This window comes from Marmota monax, unplaced genomic scaffold, assembly GCF_021218885.2.
Source record: "Marmota monax isolate L192 unplaced genomic scaffold, Marmota_monax_Labrador192_F-V1.1 WCK01_AAM20220418_F8-fsc00010, whole genome shotgun sequence".
Taxonomy (NCBI): Eukaryota; Metazoa; Chordata; class Mammalia; order Rodentia; family Sciuridae; genus Marmota; species Marmota monax.
The window spans coordinates 18,948,567-18,965,954 of NW_026692321.1; the positions used below are offsets into that span (position 1 = coordinate 18,948,567).

Consider the following 17,388-nt stretch of genomic DNA (forward strand, 5'->3'; position numbering starts at 1 on the left):
TATTTGTGATGATACAACTAACTAACTAGTTTCCTCCCTTTTCTCTCTCCCATGCTGGTTTATTTACCCACTGTCAAGACAGTTAGTTGGTGGTAAGTATGTTTCTAGGATTGACAATTTGCTACTCTGTTTCATTCAACTCCACTGGACTTCAGGGTAGTCTAATACTATTCTTGATTTCCTCAACCCATTTATTATTTTTATTTAATTTTATTAAAATAGATTTGCAATTCAACTGGTTCAAAATTTAAAACAGTATATAAAAATGTACACATTGGGGGCTTGGGCTATGGCTCAGTGGTAGAGTGCTCGCCTAGCACATGTGAGGCTCTGGCCTCCATCCCCAGCACCACATATAAATAAAATTATTGTGTGCAACTACAACTAAAAATAAATAAATAAACATCTTTTAAAAAAAATAAAAATGTACACATTGAGAAACACAGTTACTCTTCTGTCTCCACTCACCTACCACTACTTTATAGGTAGCCAATTGCATTAGTTTCTTGTGAACTCTCATTTGTTTTCTACCTAATTTTCTACTTTTTTTTTTTTTTTTTACTGGGGATTGAATCCAGGGGTGCTTAATGACTGGGCCATAACCCCTGCCCTTTTGTATATTTTAGAGACAGGTTCTCACTAAGTTTCTTTAGGGCCTCACTAAATTGGCAATCCTCCTGCCTCAGCCTCCTAAGCTGCTGGAATTACAGGTGTGTACCACCATGCCAAGTAATTATCTACTTTCAATTGAACAAAGAAGGGGCTGAAATTAAAGCAGAATTAATAAGTGAAATTTTGCTTTATCCGATTAATGGCTATTGAGGATTAGTATCTCTGGATTTCTTCCCTCTGTGTTGACCTGGATCTTTCTGTGATTATAACTATGACTCAATGGATTTAGTAAAAACTTTCCTTTAAAAAAAATTATAGTAAAATAGACATAACATAAAATTCACCATCTTAACCATTTTGACGTGCACAGTTCAGTGGCATTAATTCATATCGTTGTACAACCATCACCACCCCACATGTCTAGAACTTCTCTCATTTACTCAAACTAAAACTTGGTCCCTATTAGGTAAGAATTCCCTGTTATCTCCTCCTCCCAGCCCCTGGCATTCCATTTTCTGTCTCTAAGAATTGACCACTCCAGTACCTCATGTAGGTAGAGTCCTACAGTATTTGTCCTTTTGTGACTGGCTTATTTCAGTCAGTATAAAGTCTTTCAAGGTTCATCCATGTTCATAGCATGTGTTAGAATTTCCACTTTTTAAAGCTAAATAATATTCCATTGAATACACCATATTTCATGTATTCATTCTTCTATGGAGGGACCTTCAAGCTGTTTCCACCTTTTGGCTATGGTGAATAAAGCTTCTATAAACATGGCTATACAAATATCCACTTAATTATCTGCCTTCAATTATTTTGGATATATAGGCAAAAGTGGAATTGGTGGTTCATATAGTAATTCTATGTTTGATTTCTTGAGGAACTACCATATTATTTTTCACAGCAGCTGCACCACTTTACATTCTACCCAGCAACGCACAAGTGTTTCATGAAATCACTGATTTTATAACTAACGATTTTCCTGATTACAGTACATGTTCACAGAACATTTAGAAAATTCATAAGAGCAAAAAGAGGAAGTTAAAATTCCCTTTATTCTAAGTACGGCAACGTGACTTGAATTCATATTATTCTGAATGGAAAATGGAAGAGATCCTTTGTTTCCCTGGTATGATTCTATCCAGGTGCTCGACAGCCCATCCAAAAGTAGTGCTGACGATTGCCCTGCCTGGACCTCATCCTCAGAGTCCACCATGCTGGACGTCCCAAACCCTAATCATCTGAAAGTTCATGCCCTGTATTTGCAGGGCATCCCCAAGAAGGGTGTCACCCTCTCTGTGTGTAATCAAAAGCTTGGTCCTTGTCCCCGATGCCAATTCAATAATGTGGGCATGGTTTTGAGAAAAAGGAAAAAGAAGTTTTATTGTTTTGCTAGCAAAGGAGAAACATAGGAGGGGCGCCCTGATGGTATGTTAGGATTCACTTGTTAATTTGAGAGATATTCACTTCCTAGATCCTCTGGCAGACATTTCCTTGCTGTGGAGCACAAATAACTCAAGGTAATCTTGTTCCCCTCCTCAGATTAGGGAGGAGGAGAAGGAAAAGAGGAAAAAGAAAACTTCTCCGTTTTAAAAATAAGCCTCAGAGCTATATTCAAAAGGCGAAATGGATCACGGTCACATGTGGGTCTGTTTCCTCATCTTTAAAGCCACCTCACGGTTGATAGAGCTACATAAAATATTTGAGGAAAGTGACTTGTCAAAGAGAAATACATTCTTCAGCCCACGCGGTGGCGCAGGTCCGGAATCCCAGCAGTTTATGAGGCTGAGGCTGGAGAATCGCAAATTCATAAACCAGCGTCAGCAAAAGCGAAGCGCTAAGCAACTCAGTCTCTAAATCAAACACAAAATAGGGCTGGGGATGTGGCCACACTGGCTCAGTGGTCCAGCGCCCCTGAGTTCAATCCCGGATCCCGGTAACAAACTGCTCCCGAAAAGAGAAACACGTTCTTCAGCACTGAGATTTCCTTTTTGGCCAGAGCTCACCCAAAGGCGTCTGTCCTATCGGTCAAACAGCCAGCCCCATCACAAGCCAGACGCCATTCATTTCTCCAAGTGCTCATTGGCTGATTCCACGGTGGATCCGCCTTTCCCCAGCTTTCCTCCTATCACCGCCGCGGTCCTTCTGTCGGCCCGTGCCCTTATTGGTCTTTCCTGCGGTCGCTCTATGCCTGGCATTCAGAGTTAGCCACTGGGAGTCTCTGAATTGGGGTTTTAAATAACGCCAGCCGTGAAGTAGGCGGGGCGGGAGATTTGAACGGAAGGCGACGCTGACTGGGTGGAGCACCGGCTCCTCAGTGGCCCTCCGCCCGGGCGCTCTCTCGTTTTCTGTTGGTAACCAGCCTTCAGCTGCGGGACCGGAAGGCCGAACAGGAGCCGTGGGGCGACCGGGAGCCGGGACCCTTTGTGGCCCGCGATGGGCCCTCGCCGCCGACGCCGCAAGCCAGAGACCCCGAAGAGGCGCAGCGCGAGTCCACCTCGCGGGACCCCGCGGCGGGAAGCCTCCTTAGGTAACCCGCGTGGCCCTTCCCTTGCAGCTCACCCTGGAGCGAGGCATGGAAACGGAATTGCCACACTTCTCAGACGAGAAGGACGAGGCTTGTTGCGGAGCTGACAGAACGGCTGGTCCCGTGGCCTTCCGCTGCCAGTGGACACAGCCTCTGCCTTCCAGCCTCTGCTCCGGGCACGGTCCAGTGCTCAGCCCAACTAAGGGCTGCAGAAGGGGGCAAGGACTGGCCCGACAGCCTGTTCCTAAGACCAGTTCTTCTTGTTACTACACACATTTATCGCGCGCTTACCACTAAACTCTTTTTCAGGCATTATCTCATCTTTGTATTGTGCCCATTTTACAGCTTGTGAGAGAACTGAGGCACAGGCAGGCCAGGTAACTCGAGCAGTCACACAACTGGTTCTGGTAGACCCAAGATTTTTAAGCATTTGTGTTTGTGGTTTTTTTTTTTTTTTTTTTTTTTGTATGTGTGTGTGTGTGTTTTTTATTGGCTTGCTTTGGGTGACAATTTCTAACTGCAGTCCTACTCTTAAGAGCTGTCTTTCCAGGTTTGTTTTCCTTCAGTGAGTGTTGGGCCTTAATCAAGACTCCCTGCATTCACCCGCTTCCCTTTCTTGGGAAGTAGGAAGAGTTTATGGTCCTCAGTTTCTTGATTTGGGGCTGGAGTTGGCAAGGGTGGGGACTGCACACCACAGCAATAGCTGCTATACTTGTCTTCTGAGAGCAAGGGGGGAAATGTATTTTAGATGATTTTAGATATTACTGTTGTAAGAAATGTAAAGAAAAAAATATTTTTCTTTGCTAAAACATAAGAATTTAACCTTTGCATACAGCCAATTTGCTAAATTCTTTTTTGGTGCTGGGGATTGAACACAGGCCTCATAGACCATGGGCTAGCCCTTTATCCCTGAGCTGCATCCCCAGCCCTTCATTAATCCTAGAAGTTCTTCTATTGCTTCAATTGTATTTTTTTTAAGCAAGCTATTATAGCATCCGCAAATAATGATTTTTGACTCTTTTGTGTTTTTACACGTTTTACTTCTTATTGCATGGTATTAGTGAGACTCTAAGACTGGAAGAGTATTATCTTGGCCATCTTTGTCTTGTTCTCCATGTTAATGGGAGTGTTAAATATGATGTTTGTTGTTGCTTTCCAGTGTAGAAGCATCCTTTCTATTATTTCTGATTAAATGAAAAGTTTTGCCTCAAATGGGCACTCATACTTCTTTTGGCAGTCCTGTTGCTCTTGTCTGGTATTGTTGCTTTTCCATTCTCTCCATGACAATTCCATACTTTTATTTTTCCTTTTCCTTTTTGACATAGGATCTTGCTGAGTTGCTCAGGCTGTCCTTGAACTTGTGATTCTTCTATCCTTTTGCCTCAGACTCCTGAGTAACTTGGCATTATAGGTATGCGCTACCATAGCCTGCTCCCCCTCTTCATACAGCTTCAGTCTCCTCACTTACTCTTAGGGAGGGGTGTTTCCTTGACACCACATTTCCAGCTTCCTAGACTACCCATTTCTTTCCCTTTTATAACTATCCTTTTAAGTAGTGATTATAATGGCCTTGCCTAGGTATCTGCCTTCTTATCAAAAGCTGCTCCAGCTTCTTCAAGGGCTCTTAGCTATGTCTTTCTTTCACCTGCAAAAGGGCTTTTTTTGGTCCCCTCTACCTGCACCTAAAATTAAATCCAAACATTAGCATTGGCAAACGTGCTCCAGTATTTATGATCCTCAGAAAAAGGGCAAGGGGATTTCCTTGAGCCCATATTCTCAACTCCCTATATTCTCCATTTCTGTTTCCCTTTATAGCTACTCTTTTAAGTAGCCAGACTCAAGTGTACACATTACTCCCCACTTCCCAGTCACCCTTCAACCCACCTCAATCCCACTTTCTGCAGCTACTAACCATACTTGAACTACTTGAACTACTACAGCAACTTTCATTTGCCCAATCCAACAGGCAGGTCTATGTCTTTTCCTACTGTCTCAGAAGCATTTGACACAGTGGGCCACTTTCTCCTTGAAACATTCTGTTCCCTTGGCTTCCACGACACCATGCAATCTGGCAGTTCCTGCTTGGTTCTCTTGACTGCCTGTGTCACCTCTCTCCAACTCCTTGATGTGGGACTTGGCATCTTTTTCTCTTCTATCCCCTGCCTGGTGATCTCATCTACCCCTGTGATTCTAAATACCACTTTTAGAGGCTGGGGATGTGGCTCAAGTGGTAGCACGCTTGCCTAGCATACATGAGGCACTGGGTTCAATTCTTAGCACCACATAAATGTAAAATCAGGATGTACTTTTTTTTTTTAATTTTATTTATTTACTTATATGTGGTGCTGAGAATCAAATCCAATGCCTCACATGCTAGGCAAGTGTTCTATTGCTGGGCTACAACTCCAGTCCCTATTATCTTTAATATTTCTTTTGCTCCATGTTCTTTTAATTTTTAAAATAACTCTAATAATGACTTTTTATAATCAGGCCTCTGAACAAATTCTTTTTTTTTTTTTTTTTTTTTTGAACTAATGGTTGAACCCAGGTGTGCTTTTCCACTGAACTACATTCCCAGTCCTTTTTATTTTGATATAAGGTCTCTCTAAGTTACTTGTGATCCTCCTGCTTCAACCTCCTGTCACCAGGACCACAGGCATGTACCACCTGAGATGAACTTAGCCATCTTTTAATGTCAATGTTGGAACTAGAATTTGAGCCAAAGGTTGTGACTCTATAACCTGCATTCCTGACACTGGCACTGACTTATGCTAATTCTAAAGCTCATTGGCCTCTAATGAACTGTGGCCAACTGTCTTCACTTCTCTAGGCCCCAGGATAATCAAGACAGGGGTATTGTAGGAGACAGTATCTGATTCCTTCCAGCTGTTAACAAAAAGGCCTAAAACCAAAATAAATGAGTTTTCAATCTAGTGAGAAAGATAAGAGAAATACCAAGTACTGTGGCGCCCAGAGGAGGGAGGCAACCCTGGGTTCCCATCTGTTGGGAAGGGCTTGGGATTCAGGAAAGGCTTCATGGAAATGTTAGCACTCAAATCTCAAAGGAACATCCATTTTTTTTTTTTTTTTTTTTAATTTAGTAAATGTTTAGCAACTATCTGCTGTTTTCTAGTTGCTAAAGAGAGGTGAATGAAACATTCTGCCCTTGTGGAGCATACTTGCTCACAGTCACAGCCTGGTGACTTGACAGTTGATCTGTCTCAACCAAACTGCAAGGCATCACCCATTTTCTACTGCACCTTCTCTTCATGATCCATCTGTTTTGTTTAGGTTCTTCCTCTCGTCAACATAGTCGGAGGAGAATTGGCTGGATTAAGGAGATCAAAAATCTACAGAAGAGCACAGACCTCTTGATAAGGAAGTACCCCTTCAGCCGCCTGGTAAGCTCCAGGGAGCTTCCCACCACTCCATGCCACCCTCTTTCTTTAAATTTCCCAGATATGTAGGACCCTACCATGTCTTACCTAGGTGACTAAGTTACATATTCTTTAACCTGGTAGAGGACTCCATCTTCTGGAAATATGAGCCCTCCAAAGGCCCTCCAACCTTGCAGTTCTCTCTGGAATTGATACTCCCACTACCTCTACTTTGAAACTGTGCTTTGACTATAGAAATAGAACTCTCTCGGGCTGGGGTTATGGTTCAGAGGTAGAGTACTCGCCTCGCATGTATGAGACCCTGGGTTCGATCCTCAGCATCACATAAAAATAAGAAAGTGAAATAAAGGTATTGTGTCCAACTACAACTAAAAAATAAATATTAAAAAATAATAAATTGATGTTTAAGAAAAAGAGAAGAAAAGAAATAGAACTCTCTCATCCACCTGCCGTTTGATCCCTTTTCCTACCCTGGAGATTGCCTCCTTATCTCCCTCCTAGCACCAGTAAGAGATATGCCATTTTCTAAGCTCCCAGGAGTCCATACCTGCTGCTGGTTGGGCCCTAACATTAAGGGCCAGGACAGATTGATGGAGATGTGAATTCATGGGAGACAGTTGGAGAGAGTCTGTCTTCCCTTTAATCTCTCTTTTGTTACTCTACTACTCCTGATCTCTGTCTCCACTCCTCCGCAGGCAAGAGAAATATGTATGAAATTCTCACGTGGTGTGGACTTCAGTTGGCAAGCCCAGGCCCTGTTGGCCCTTCAAGAGGTAAGAAGGGGCTCAAATACCACTGGTGAGTGCTGAGAGGGGGAGAAAGAACATTCCAGAATTCCATGGGACTGCCTGTGAAATATTACAGGCTGGTCTGACCTCCTGAAGACAATGGCATATTGATGAGGGTTTGGAGGAGATTCTGTGTGGTGGCAGCAGAGCTCTTTAGTCATTCCCTCTGTCCTTTTTGAGCTCTCAGAAGTGCAACAGGTCTCCAAAGAGCAGCCTGTGCCTTTTGTCTGTGTCTGTCATTTTCTCTTTTGCCCAGGCAGCAGAAGCATTTTTAGTTCACCTCTTTGAGGATGCCTACCTCCTCTCCTTACATGCTGGCCGAGTCACTCTTTTCCCCAAGGATGTGCAGCTGGCCAGGAGGATCCGTGGCATCGAGGAAGGACTTGGCTGAACTCCTGCAGCACTGTCTCTGTAAGTCTTTGTGGCTCACCAGAGAGCAAGTACACTGGGGGAAGACACCCAACTGCTCAGCCTTGGGGCAGGAATTTCTCTGAAGGGATCTTCCTTCTCCATCCTTAGTTCCCTGCCCTCTCATCTTGCCCCTGTTCCCTAGTAATACCTTGGCCTTTACTTGACTACATGGGAGTCTGTGGCTCATGCCCTTTTGAATAATGTCAAATATATTTTTCTCTTATCCCCCAAATCTCAGAATTTGACAAGGAGCAGATCTCCTCATTTTTATTTAAAGAAAATGTTTTCTTACTTTTGAAAATGCCTTTTTAGTAAATGTGACTCCTAAATTTCAGGGATGTTACCTGGGACTCTCTGGAGCTACAACTAGACCCAGTGGTGTCTGAGGTGCTACCTGGATTTTGTTGTCTCTGAGCGGTGTGTGACTGTTGCCCTTTAAACTTTCTTTATGAAGGAGAAGAATGCCCGTTTCCTCTGTAGCAGAGGTGTTATAGGAGACAATCAACACAGTTCCAAAGGCCTGAAAAGACTTAGTTGGTGTGTTACTCATATGACTCCTAAAGGATTTTGAAGACATCAGATCTGTCATGTTATAGGAAAAGGATATTTACTTTGTTTTAGATCTTTCTGTACTTTATGCATTTTTTAACCATGTGTATATTTGTACTGTTATTGAAAATGAAAGGGAAGAATAAAAATAAATAAATAAAAAATTTTTTAAATGTAAGGGAAAAATAAGAGAAGAACACTTCCATTTGTTACCTTAAAGGACCCAACTCTCCTCATGTACAAATCTCTGCCTTCCAGATTAATATCATTAGTGACTGTCAACAAATGTGTTGCTTTTCAAAACTAAATTGGGAGTTGAAATAGAAATAATTTTTTTGTTGTTGTTTGGTTTTGGGACTAGGGATCAAATCTAGAACCTTATACATGCTAAGCATGCACTACTCCCAGCCTGAAATTTTTCTGATTCTTTCTAGCAAATTTCTATCAAAATAATTCAGAAATTCTCTCATAGAATTTAGCATTTTATTTTTAGTTGTAAATCATAGATATATCATATCCATCCAAGATTTTGTTTTATTCTAATTTTTTAAAAAATTTTGGGGTACTGGGGATTGAACTCAGGGACAATTAACCACTGAGTTACATTCCCAGCCCTTTTTATTTTTTATTTTGAGGTAGGGTCTCAGTAAATTTCTGAGGTTGGCCTTGAACTTGTACAGATCCTCCTGCCTCAGCCTCCCAAGTGTCAGGAATTATAGGTGTGTGCTAACAAGGTACCCGTCATAAATCCAGGATTTTAAAGTGTTTTTTCAATGCTTTTATAGGTGTTTTTATAGCTTCTTTGTGGAGAAATAATAAAAATAATTCTTTAATGAAAAAATTAAAATGAAGGTATTGTTTTAGCACATGGAGATTATACCATATTTTTTGTATTTTAACATTAAGTTCCTCAGTTGCACACCATTTGCAAACACCCACAATTAAAATGAGAATCAAGGGATGTGGTTTTGCCTCTGAAGTAGAAATGAGCAGGTAAAACCCTCGTCCTGTTTCTAAATGCAATTTAAGAAATTTCATGAGAAATGAAAAATGCCACCCAAAGATCTGAGAAATGTGAGTGATAAAAATGAGCAGTGAGCGCAGACTACTAATAATGATATATTGGTCAGCTAAATTCAGAGACAGACCAAAGGGAAGCGCTGAATTTTACTGCTTAATAAATTTTAGCCCTTTGGAAAAACTTGTTTGACATCAAGTCATATTTATGCAGACATTTGAATAAAGCTTATCTAACCTTGAATATATTTAGTGTTCTTGTCAGAGTATTGTTGATTAGAAGATTATAGACTTTCTGTGGTTTTCTTTGACATTTCTTTGCTCTTGAAATTGTACTTAGCTGTATTTCACTAGGCCAGGCAGGACGAGTGCTTTCTGTATCACATGGTATTTGTATGATAACATGAGAATAAGTAATTTACATCATGATAATTAATGTTATACAGTGTTACAATTTACTGTAAATTTTGAGCACTTCTGTTGTTCAATTTTTTTTGTGTGTGCTTCTATACTTTCTGGGTGATTTTTATCAGCATTCTTACCTTTCCACTGAATTTTTTCTGTTTTTATATTTTTAATATAAAGTATTTTTTATTATTTTTTTTTAAAAATGCCGGGCACCGTGGCATAGGCCTGTAATTCCAGCAGCTCCAGAGGCTGAGAAGGAGGATCATGAGTTCAAAGGCAGCCTCAGCAACAGTGAAGCACCAAGCAACTCAGTGAGACCCTGTCTCCAAATAAAATATAAAATAGGACTAGGGATGTGACTCTGTGGTCAAGTGCCCCTGAGTTCAATCCCTAGTACAAAAAAAAAAAAAAAAATTCTAACATTTTAATCAATTAGTGGTTCACTCAACAAAACAGAAACCACTTGAACTACTTCAAGCAAAGAGGAATTTGAAGAAGGGATTGGCTATAATCACTTCAGGAGTGATGGAGGAGCAAAAGGAAAGAGGACAAGGATCAAACAACTGCCAGGGCCCAAAGCCCATCGTCACTGCTGCTTTGCAATGCAGGCCCCTGCCACTACTGCATTGAACTGTATCAGTGCTACTGAGGAAGAAGTCAGAAGCCCCATTTTGCCTGCTTCTGCTGGTGCTACTGCTGCTGCCACTGCCTCCACCAAAGGCACTTCCAAAACAGGAAAGAAAATGTCTCCTTTGTTCCTCCCACCTTCCAGGACCCCCTAGCATCTCACACTGGCAGAACCTAAACAGAAGCACCTTCAAGGGAGCCTGGAAATATAATTGGCTAGCTTCTAACCCTGCTGTGTTACAGAGAACTTGAAAAGGTGGGAATGGGGCTTGGAGCCAATAGATGGAATTAGCACACATCCCACCCTTGTTTCATGAGTGCAATACCATTTTAAGGGCATTTATTATAAGTTTTTGTTTTGTTGCATAGTTTGTTTTCCCTTAGTTGCCTTACCCCTATGTCCTACATTTGTTCTAGTCTTTCTTTTACTTCTGATGTGTTCCTTTGATTTCTAACCAGCCTTGTGGGTAAAATGGAAAGAAAAAAAAAAAAGCTCACTGGGAGTTCTGAGCAGTTTAATGGGACTTGTTGACTTTGAGATTTGCTGTGAAGTGATCAGGTGAGCCTTTTGGTAGGGAATCCCCTGTTATCTTAGACTAGACACATGCACAGAGAACAGTCATCCAGCCTTCTTGGAAAGCTAAAGCCTAACTCAGCAGAGGGAGAGCTGAGAGTACCCATATTCAAAGTTTACTATGCATAAGCCTACTTACTATCCCTGGATTTGGCCTCCATAAGTTCACACACCCTCCATCACGTCATCTCTTGAGAACAAGGACCCATCTATGGGGATGGAGACAGGCAATCATCCAGTGAATGAATGGTAGGGGGAAAATGTCCAAAGATTTGTTTTTTTCCTAAATGGCTTACAACCAATCTTCTACTTTAGCCAAATATTTAAGTTGCAAAAGTATTTGATAACTCTCAGTTTCTGAACATTATGAAGATTTTGCAGTGTGGATCCTGATAGTTTTCCATCATCTACTGCTACCTTAGGATTCTATAGTCTATGAAATCAGTTTCTACTTATTCATTTGCTTTTTAACTTTCAAAAATTTTTTTACTGTTTTGCATCTCTTGTTCTCCCCATCTTTGTGAATTGATGTTGATATTCTTACTCTGTATAGAATTACATATTGGCAGTATTCTTTTTTCACATGAAAAAGTTAATTTCTTGGTTTTTGGGGTTCTGTTTTTGCTGTTGAGATGTTAGTTGTCAATACAATTGATTCTTTGAAATTAATATTTCTGCAATATCATTTTGTTATGTCTAAGTGTGGATTTCTTTTTAATCTTGCTTGATATTCACTGGGCTTCTTGAATATGGATTGATGTCTTTTCACCTATTCTCAACTATTACTGTTTGAAATATTTCCCCATTCTCTCTTCTCTCCTCTCCTGAAACTCTAATTGTTGGCTTTCTAGTCCTTTTTGTTATGTCTTCTGATTTTCTTTTCTTTGCCATCTTTTTGTCTATCAGTGCTAACAGATTATTTCTTCTACGTCTATGTTTCTTCTACCCTTTATAATACATTGATTTTTCTCTTCAGCTATTTCTAACCTATTTTTAAACCTGTTTTCTTATTTTAATTCATTGTATTTTTTAGTTCTACAATATCTTTTTGGTTCTTTCTAATTTTTCATGTTATTTTTTATAGTTTCCATTTTTCTGCTGAAACTTTGTTGAATTTGGCCTTTATTTCCTTTAACAGAATGAGCATCATTGTTTTCCAGATCTGATTCTCAAATCTAATGATTTGAGTATTTTCAATTCTTATGGGTCTCTTTCTCTTGGTTCTTGCTCGTGATCTATTTTCTCATTAGTGCTTAATTACCTATCACATCTGTATGAGGAAATAATTTGAGGCCTACAACGACATCTTCCTCTAAAGAGGAAATATGACATACATATCCCCTTGCATCTTCCAATCAATGTTTGCAGAATTCACATTTCTTCTCAGATTCCTGGAGGCACTGAACATTCAGAAACATCTTAATTCAATGGCTTCTTACTCACCTTACTCCTAGGGATCACCAGCCTTCCCAGGGCAGCTTCCCATGCTTACTTTGGAGGGTCTGTATTCCGCTGTCATCTCCCGAGCTACCCAAGGCTGCCAAAAACATAGCCCATTTTTCAGCTATCTTTTCAGGGCTGGCACAAAACCCCCTAAAGAAAATGTTGCACCTAATCTGCTGTTAAACCCACCTCAGATTTCCATTCTGTCTCCACTCTTGCATCAGTAATTACTAATAAGTAATCACTAGCTTGTTAGCAATTTAATGCTCTTAAGTTATAGACAAAGATATAAATATTGTCCTACTTTTTCAGTTGTCCTCAGTAGGAGAGTGGTCCTGATGGCCTAGTCTACTATTCCTGGAAATTGAGGTTCAATGTGTTTCTTGATTTTCTTATTTTCATCCTTACTTTAGTATGTACTTATTAACATTAAAATAAAACAAAATAATTTAAATTTATTCAGTATCAAACATACCATGCTATCACAAGTAACATCAAAACTAAGTTGTAAGTTTGGGGAAACCAACTCAAACTGACTTGAGGGGAGAAGGTTCACAGGACTTAAGAGTATTCCTGACTTAGCCATAGCTAAATCTAAGGAGAGTACAATGCCATCAAAGTATGATCCCTCTCCACTTTTGGCATTGCTGCTTCTATTGGTGTTCCTCTTAGGCAAGCCTTTGGATCCCATGACTATGTTTTATGGCTAAAGGGAATTGAGGTTGCAGATGGAATTAAGAGTGCTAGTCAACTGGCATTAAAATAGGGAGATTATCCTAGATTATTCATTGGGCCCAATGTATTTTAAAAGGCCATTAAAAGTGGAAGAGGGAGCCAGGTATGCTGGCATATGCCTATAATTCCAGCTACTTAGGACGCTGAGGCAGAAAGTTTGAGCCAGCCTGGGCAACTTACCATGACTGTCTCAAAAAAAGGCAGGGGCGGGGGCCTGGGTTATAGCTTAGCGGTTGAACACTCCTGTGTTCAGTCCCAGTACCAAAGAGGGCTGGGAGCATAGGAAGTGGAAGAGAGAGACAAGAGTCAAACAAGACAATAGAAGAATGATCAGAGATACATTGCTGGCTTTGAGGTGGAAGAAGGGGACTACACCAAGGAATCTAGGCTACCTTTAGAAGCTAAAAAGAAAAATTGACTGTCCCTTAGAACCTTTAGAAATAAGAATAGGCCTGCTAACACCTTGATTTTTAGTCTTGTGAAATTTGTGTTCAGACTTGTACAGAACTATAAGAATAAATTGCATTATGCTTAAAATACTAAAAACTTTTGGTAATTTGTTATAGCAGCAATAGAAAGCTAACACAAGTTTGGCTTTATTTCAATGTTATTTCCAAGAATTAAAAACTTCTATTTTTAATTTTTTAAATTTTAAATATTGCATATATATTCCAAACTACCATAAGTCACAATTTTACAGCTCAGTTTTCACAACCTGAAGCACTAATATAGGCCAGTATTCAAGAATCACATTCCTAGCATCCCATAAGCCTACCTTGCACCTGACTCTAGTTGATAGTTCCCTTGTCTAGGATAATAATAATCCTGACTTTTAATATCGTAGTCTAGTCTACTATTTTAATATCATAGATTAGTTTTGACTATTGTATTAAATGGAATCATACAGTATATTTCCCTTGCATCTTCCAATCAATGTTTGCAGAATTCACATTTCTCAGGTGTTAATTTTTACTGCTATACAGCCAGCCCTCTATGTCCATGAATTCTACACCTCAGCTTTAATCAACCTCAGATAAAAAATGTTTGAATAAAAATTAGATCTGTACTGAATATATACAAACTTTTTTCTCTTGTAATTTCCTCAACAGTGTAGTAAAACAACCATTTACATAGCATTTCCTTTGTGTGAGGCATTATAAGTAGTCTAGCAGTAATTTAGAATATATGGGAGGATGTGTGTAAGTTATATGCAAGTACTATACCATTGTATATGAGGGATTTGAGTATCTATCCATAGCGGGTCTTAGAGCCAATCTCCTACAGATAGCAAGGGACAATTGTGTTCCCTTGTATAGTAGATCTAAATTTACATATACCCCCCCCTTTTTTTGGACATTTGGGTAGTTTAGAGTTTAAGACTGTTAGAAATATTGACCATTTGTATTGCCTGTTATGGTTTATATATGAGGTGTCTCCTAAAAGCTCATGTATGAAACAGTGTGAGAAAGTTTAGAAGTGAAATGTTTGGGTTATGATAGCTTTAACATAATCAGTGCATTCATCTTCTGATAGGAGTTAAATGATGGTAATGAGGCAGGTAGAGTGTGGCTGGAAGAGGTGGGTTATTGGAGTGTGCCTTTGGGATATATAGTTTGTCCTTTGTGAGCAAGAGCTCTCTACTTCTTGGTGGCCATGTCTTGAGCCACTTTCCTCCACCACACTCTTCTGCCATACGTCAGGCACAGAGCAATGGAGTTGGCTGTCTATAGATGAGATCTCTGAAACTGGGAGACCCAAATAAACTTTTCCTCCTCTAAAATTGTTTTTGTCAGGTCTTTTGGTCACTGCAGCATAAAAAAAGGGCGGGGGGACTAAAACATTGCCTTAAAATATTATAAAATCAGAGTTGTAATTCATTGTAAAGTTTTTGCAAATGTTCCAAATATTTGAAAGAAAACAATTTTTAATACATATGTATGTATAAATTTTGTGTAATCTCATGAATATATGTTTTGCACTTTTCTGAAAAAAGCCGTGACTTTCATGAGGTCCACTACCTATGAATGATTATGAACCCCATTCTGGAATTACTTGAATTATTTTGGCTTCAAACTCATATTAATGATTATAAGTATATTGTAAAAAGCACACTGTAGTTTTCACATCGATTTTGTTTTAATGTTCAAAGCCCACTTGACACATAGTTGTGGAAGTTTCCACCCCTCTACTAGCATCAGAGGGATAATAATTTCTTCAGTGGAAACAGCTTTTCACTGACAATGATCTGTCAGCATCTGGCTTAGTGCTTACAACTACAGACAAACACATCATTTATGTTAGATGGATTTGGAGCTCAGAGACACTAAGTGGAATAAAAATCAAGTTGGTCTTAAAGGAGCAGCCAAAGCATTTTGATTGAGGATTTTTCCTTTCCCCTCCCCATCACTAGGCCAATATTGCTGTCCCATATGATTCCCACGGGGGAGGAATAGATCTGTAATTTTTTCGGATCAATTTAAGTTCCTCTTCATTCTGCAACCTTCATTACTGCAGACCTTTAAGTCCATGTCCTCTACAATCTATTTAGGGAAGCAGTCTTACTACTTAGCATCTGCCACCATCCTTTTCCTGCTAATTGGCCAGACCCAGCAAATCCAGTTGATCTCAAACCACGCTTATTTCCCCAACTACCTATCCTTTCTCTAACCAGCACCCTTCAAATACCACTGGGGTTTTAGCTACTGATTTTTTTTTAAATTCTTTGCCCATCCATGCCTGAGCACCATGGAATCCTCCACTGGGCTGGTATCTCCATCTCTGGGCTTTGGCATAAACTGTGGGGAGGGCAGGCTTCAGTTATGACAGTACCTGGCATTCTCCAGGGCTGTGGTCCTGGGAGGCAAGGTTGATTTTCCCATTCTCAAGGTAGTTGAGCCTCATGGGAAGGACACCCAAGTCTTGTCCACCTATGAGCAGTGTGAAAGGGGATCCAAGTGGTAAAAGGAACGGCCAAGGTGCTTTCCAGGGTGGTACTACATCCAAAGCAATAGGTCTAAAAGTGCTTTGGATCATTATTTTCAGCTAAAAGAATCTTTCATGTGACTCCTTTGTTTTTGTTTCTTAAACCTTATGTTTAGCTTGGATTCATCATAGAATTTCAGGGTCAAAAGGATTCTTAAAAGTCATTAACCCAGACCTATTTGAATCTCTTCTGTAGCTCTCTGCAACACCAACCTTTCTTCAAATACCTTCAATAATAAAAAAACACTATTTACTCAAGGAATTAAGTTTCAGAAATCTCTAATTGTTCAAATCCAATTCATTGGCAATTTAAATGCATTTTTCCTGCTACACGTAAACATGATCTATTTAATATTTCCATGGTAAAACTTGAGAAGACCAATGTGGCTATACTCAAAAATGTAAGTGAAATGTTGCTGTTATATGAAGGAGGAAAAAGAGTGGAACAGGAAGCTGTAGGGCTAAATTGACAGCCAATGTGGGCATGGTTTTTGTTTTTTAGTTTAGTTTTTTTTTTTTTTGCTTGAGCATGCTTTTTGATAAATGGAGCAATAGAAGCAGCAAGAATTTTCTAAGCTGTTTATATTCCTTTCTACAAAGTAACACAGATTGATCATACTGATTCAAAGTTAAGAAATCTTCTAACTCCTCCTAAGATAATAGCCGACTTTGCTACCCACTCTTTCAGGAGGAGAGTTCATAGGGATTGCTAAACTAGATTCAGAAATGTCCCTCTTCTGTTTCCATGGCAATGAGGTCAGCCAGGAGAAGCAGCAGAAGATACCAGGAGAAAACAGAGACTGGTGGGGTCAAAGTCTTTGTCAAAGCCTCAAAAACTCATCACACTTGGAGACCCTGTTTCCCCTCCCTGACTCTTTCCCCTTTCCTGGCAGGACCCCACAGGAATGTCCCTGGGTCAGGGCTCCTCAGAGACCAGACACTGCTGGGAAATCAGGGAGCTTGTCTTAGTTCTGAAGCTGATATTATTGCCAAACCTACCTTGCACTTCTATTTCTAGAGTTCAACTCAAAGGGCAGGGCTTGTTAAGTAGTATTGTTGTTCAGAGAGGCCTGAGCTCTCTGGTGACAAGAATCTTCCTCAGGAAGGCATCAGTGACTGCAGTTTGCATCTTTCTGCTATGGATCAGAAAGTGTTCAGTAGATGTTTCTGGAATGAATTGACAGATCCATAGGACCTTAAATTTTCCCTTCTGAATAGAGTTTGCAGCCAGGTTCCTTATTTTGCCTAGGATCTGACAGGGTATGACAGTGCATCCGGAAGTCTAAATTTAATAAATGTGGAATTTTAGAATCCTTT

General features: G+C 40.1%; 1 protein-coding gene across 1 annotated transcript; it reads left to right on the plus strand.

Moving 5' to 3' along the window:
• Positions 1 to 2,885: 2,885 nt before the first annotated feature.
• Cenpa (centromere protein A) lies at positions 2,886 to 8,463 on the plus strand. Its single transcript, XM_046441698.2, has 5 exons — positions 2,886 to 3,142; positions 6,431 to 6,540; positions 7,233 to 7,310; positions 7,582 to 7,736; positions 8,072 to 8,463. The coding sequence occupies exons 1-4, from the start codon at positions 3,049 to 3,051 to the stop codon at positions 7,714 to 7,716; spliced, it is 417 nt and encodes a 138-aa protein (XP_046297654.1). The 5' UTR covers positions 2,886 to 3,048; the 3' UTR covers positions 7,717 to 7,736; positions 8,072 to 8,463.
• Positions 8,464 to 17,388: the final 8,925 nt, after the last annotated feature.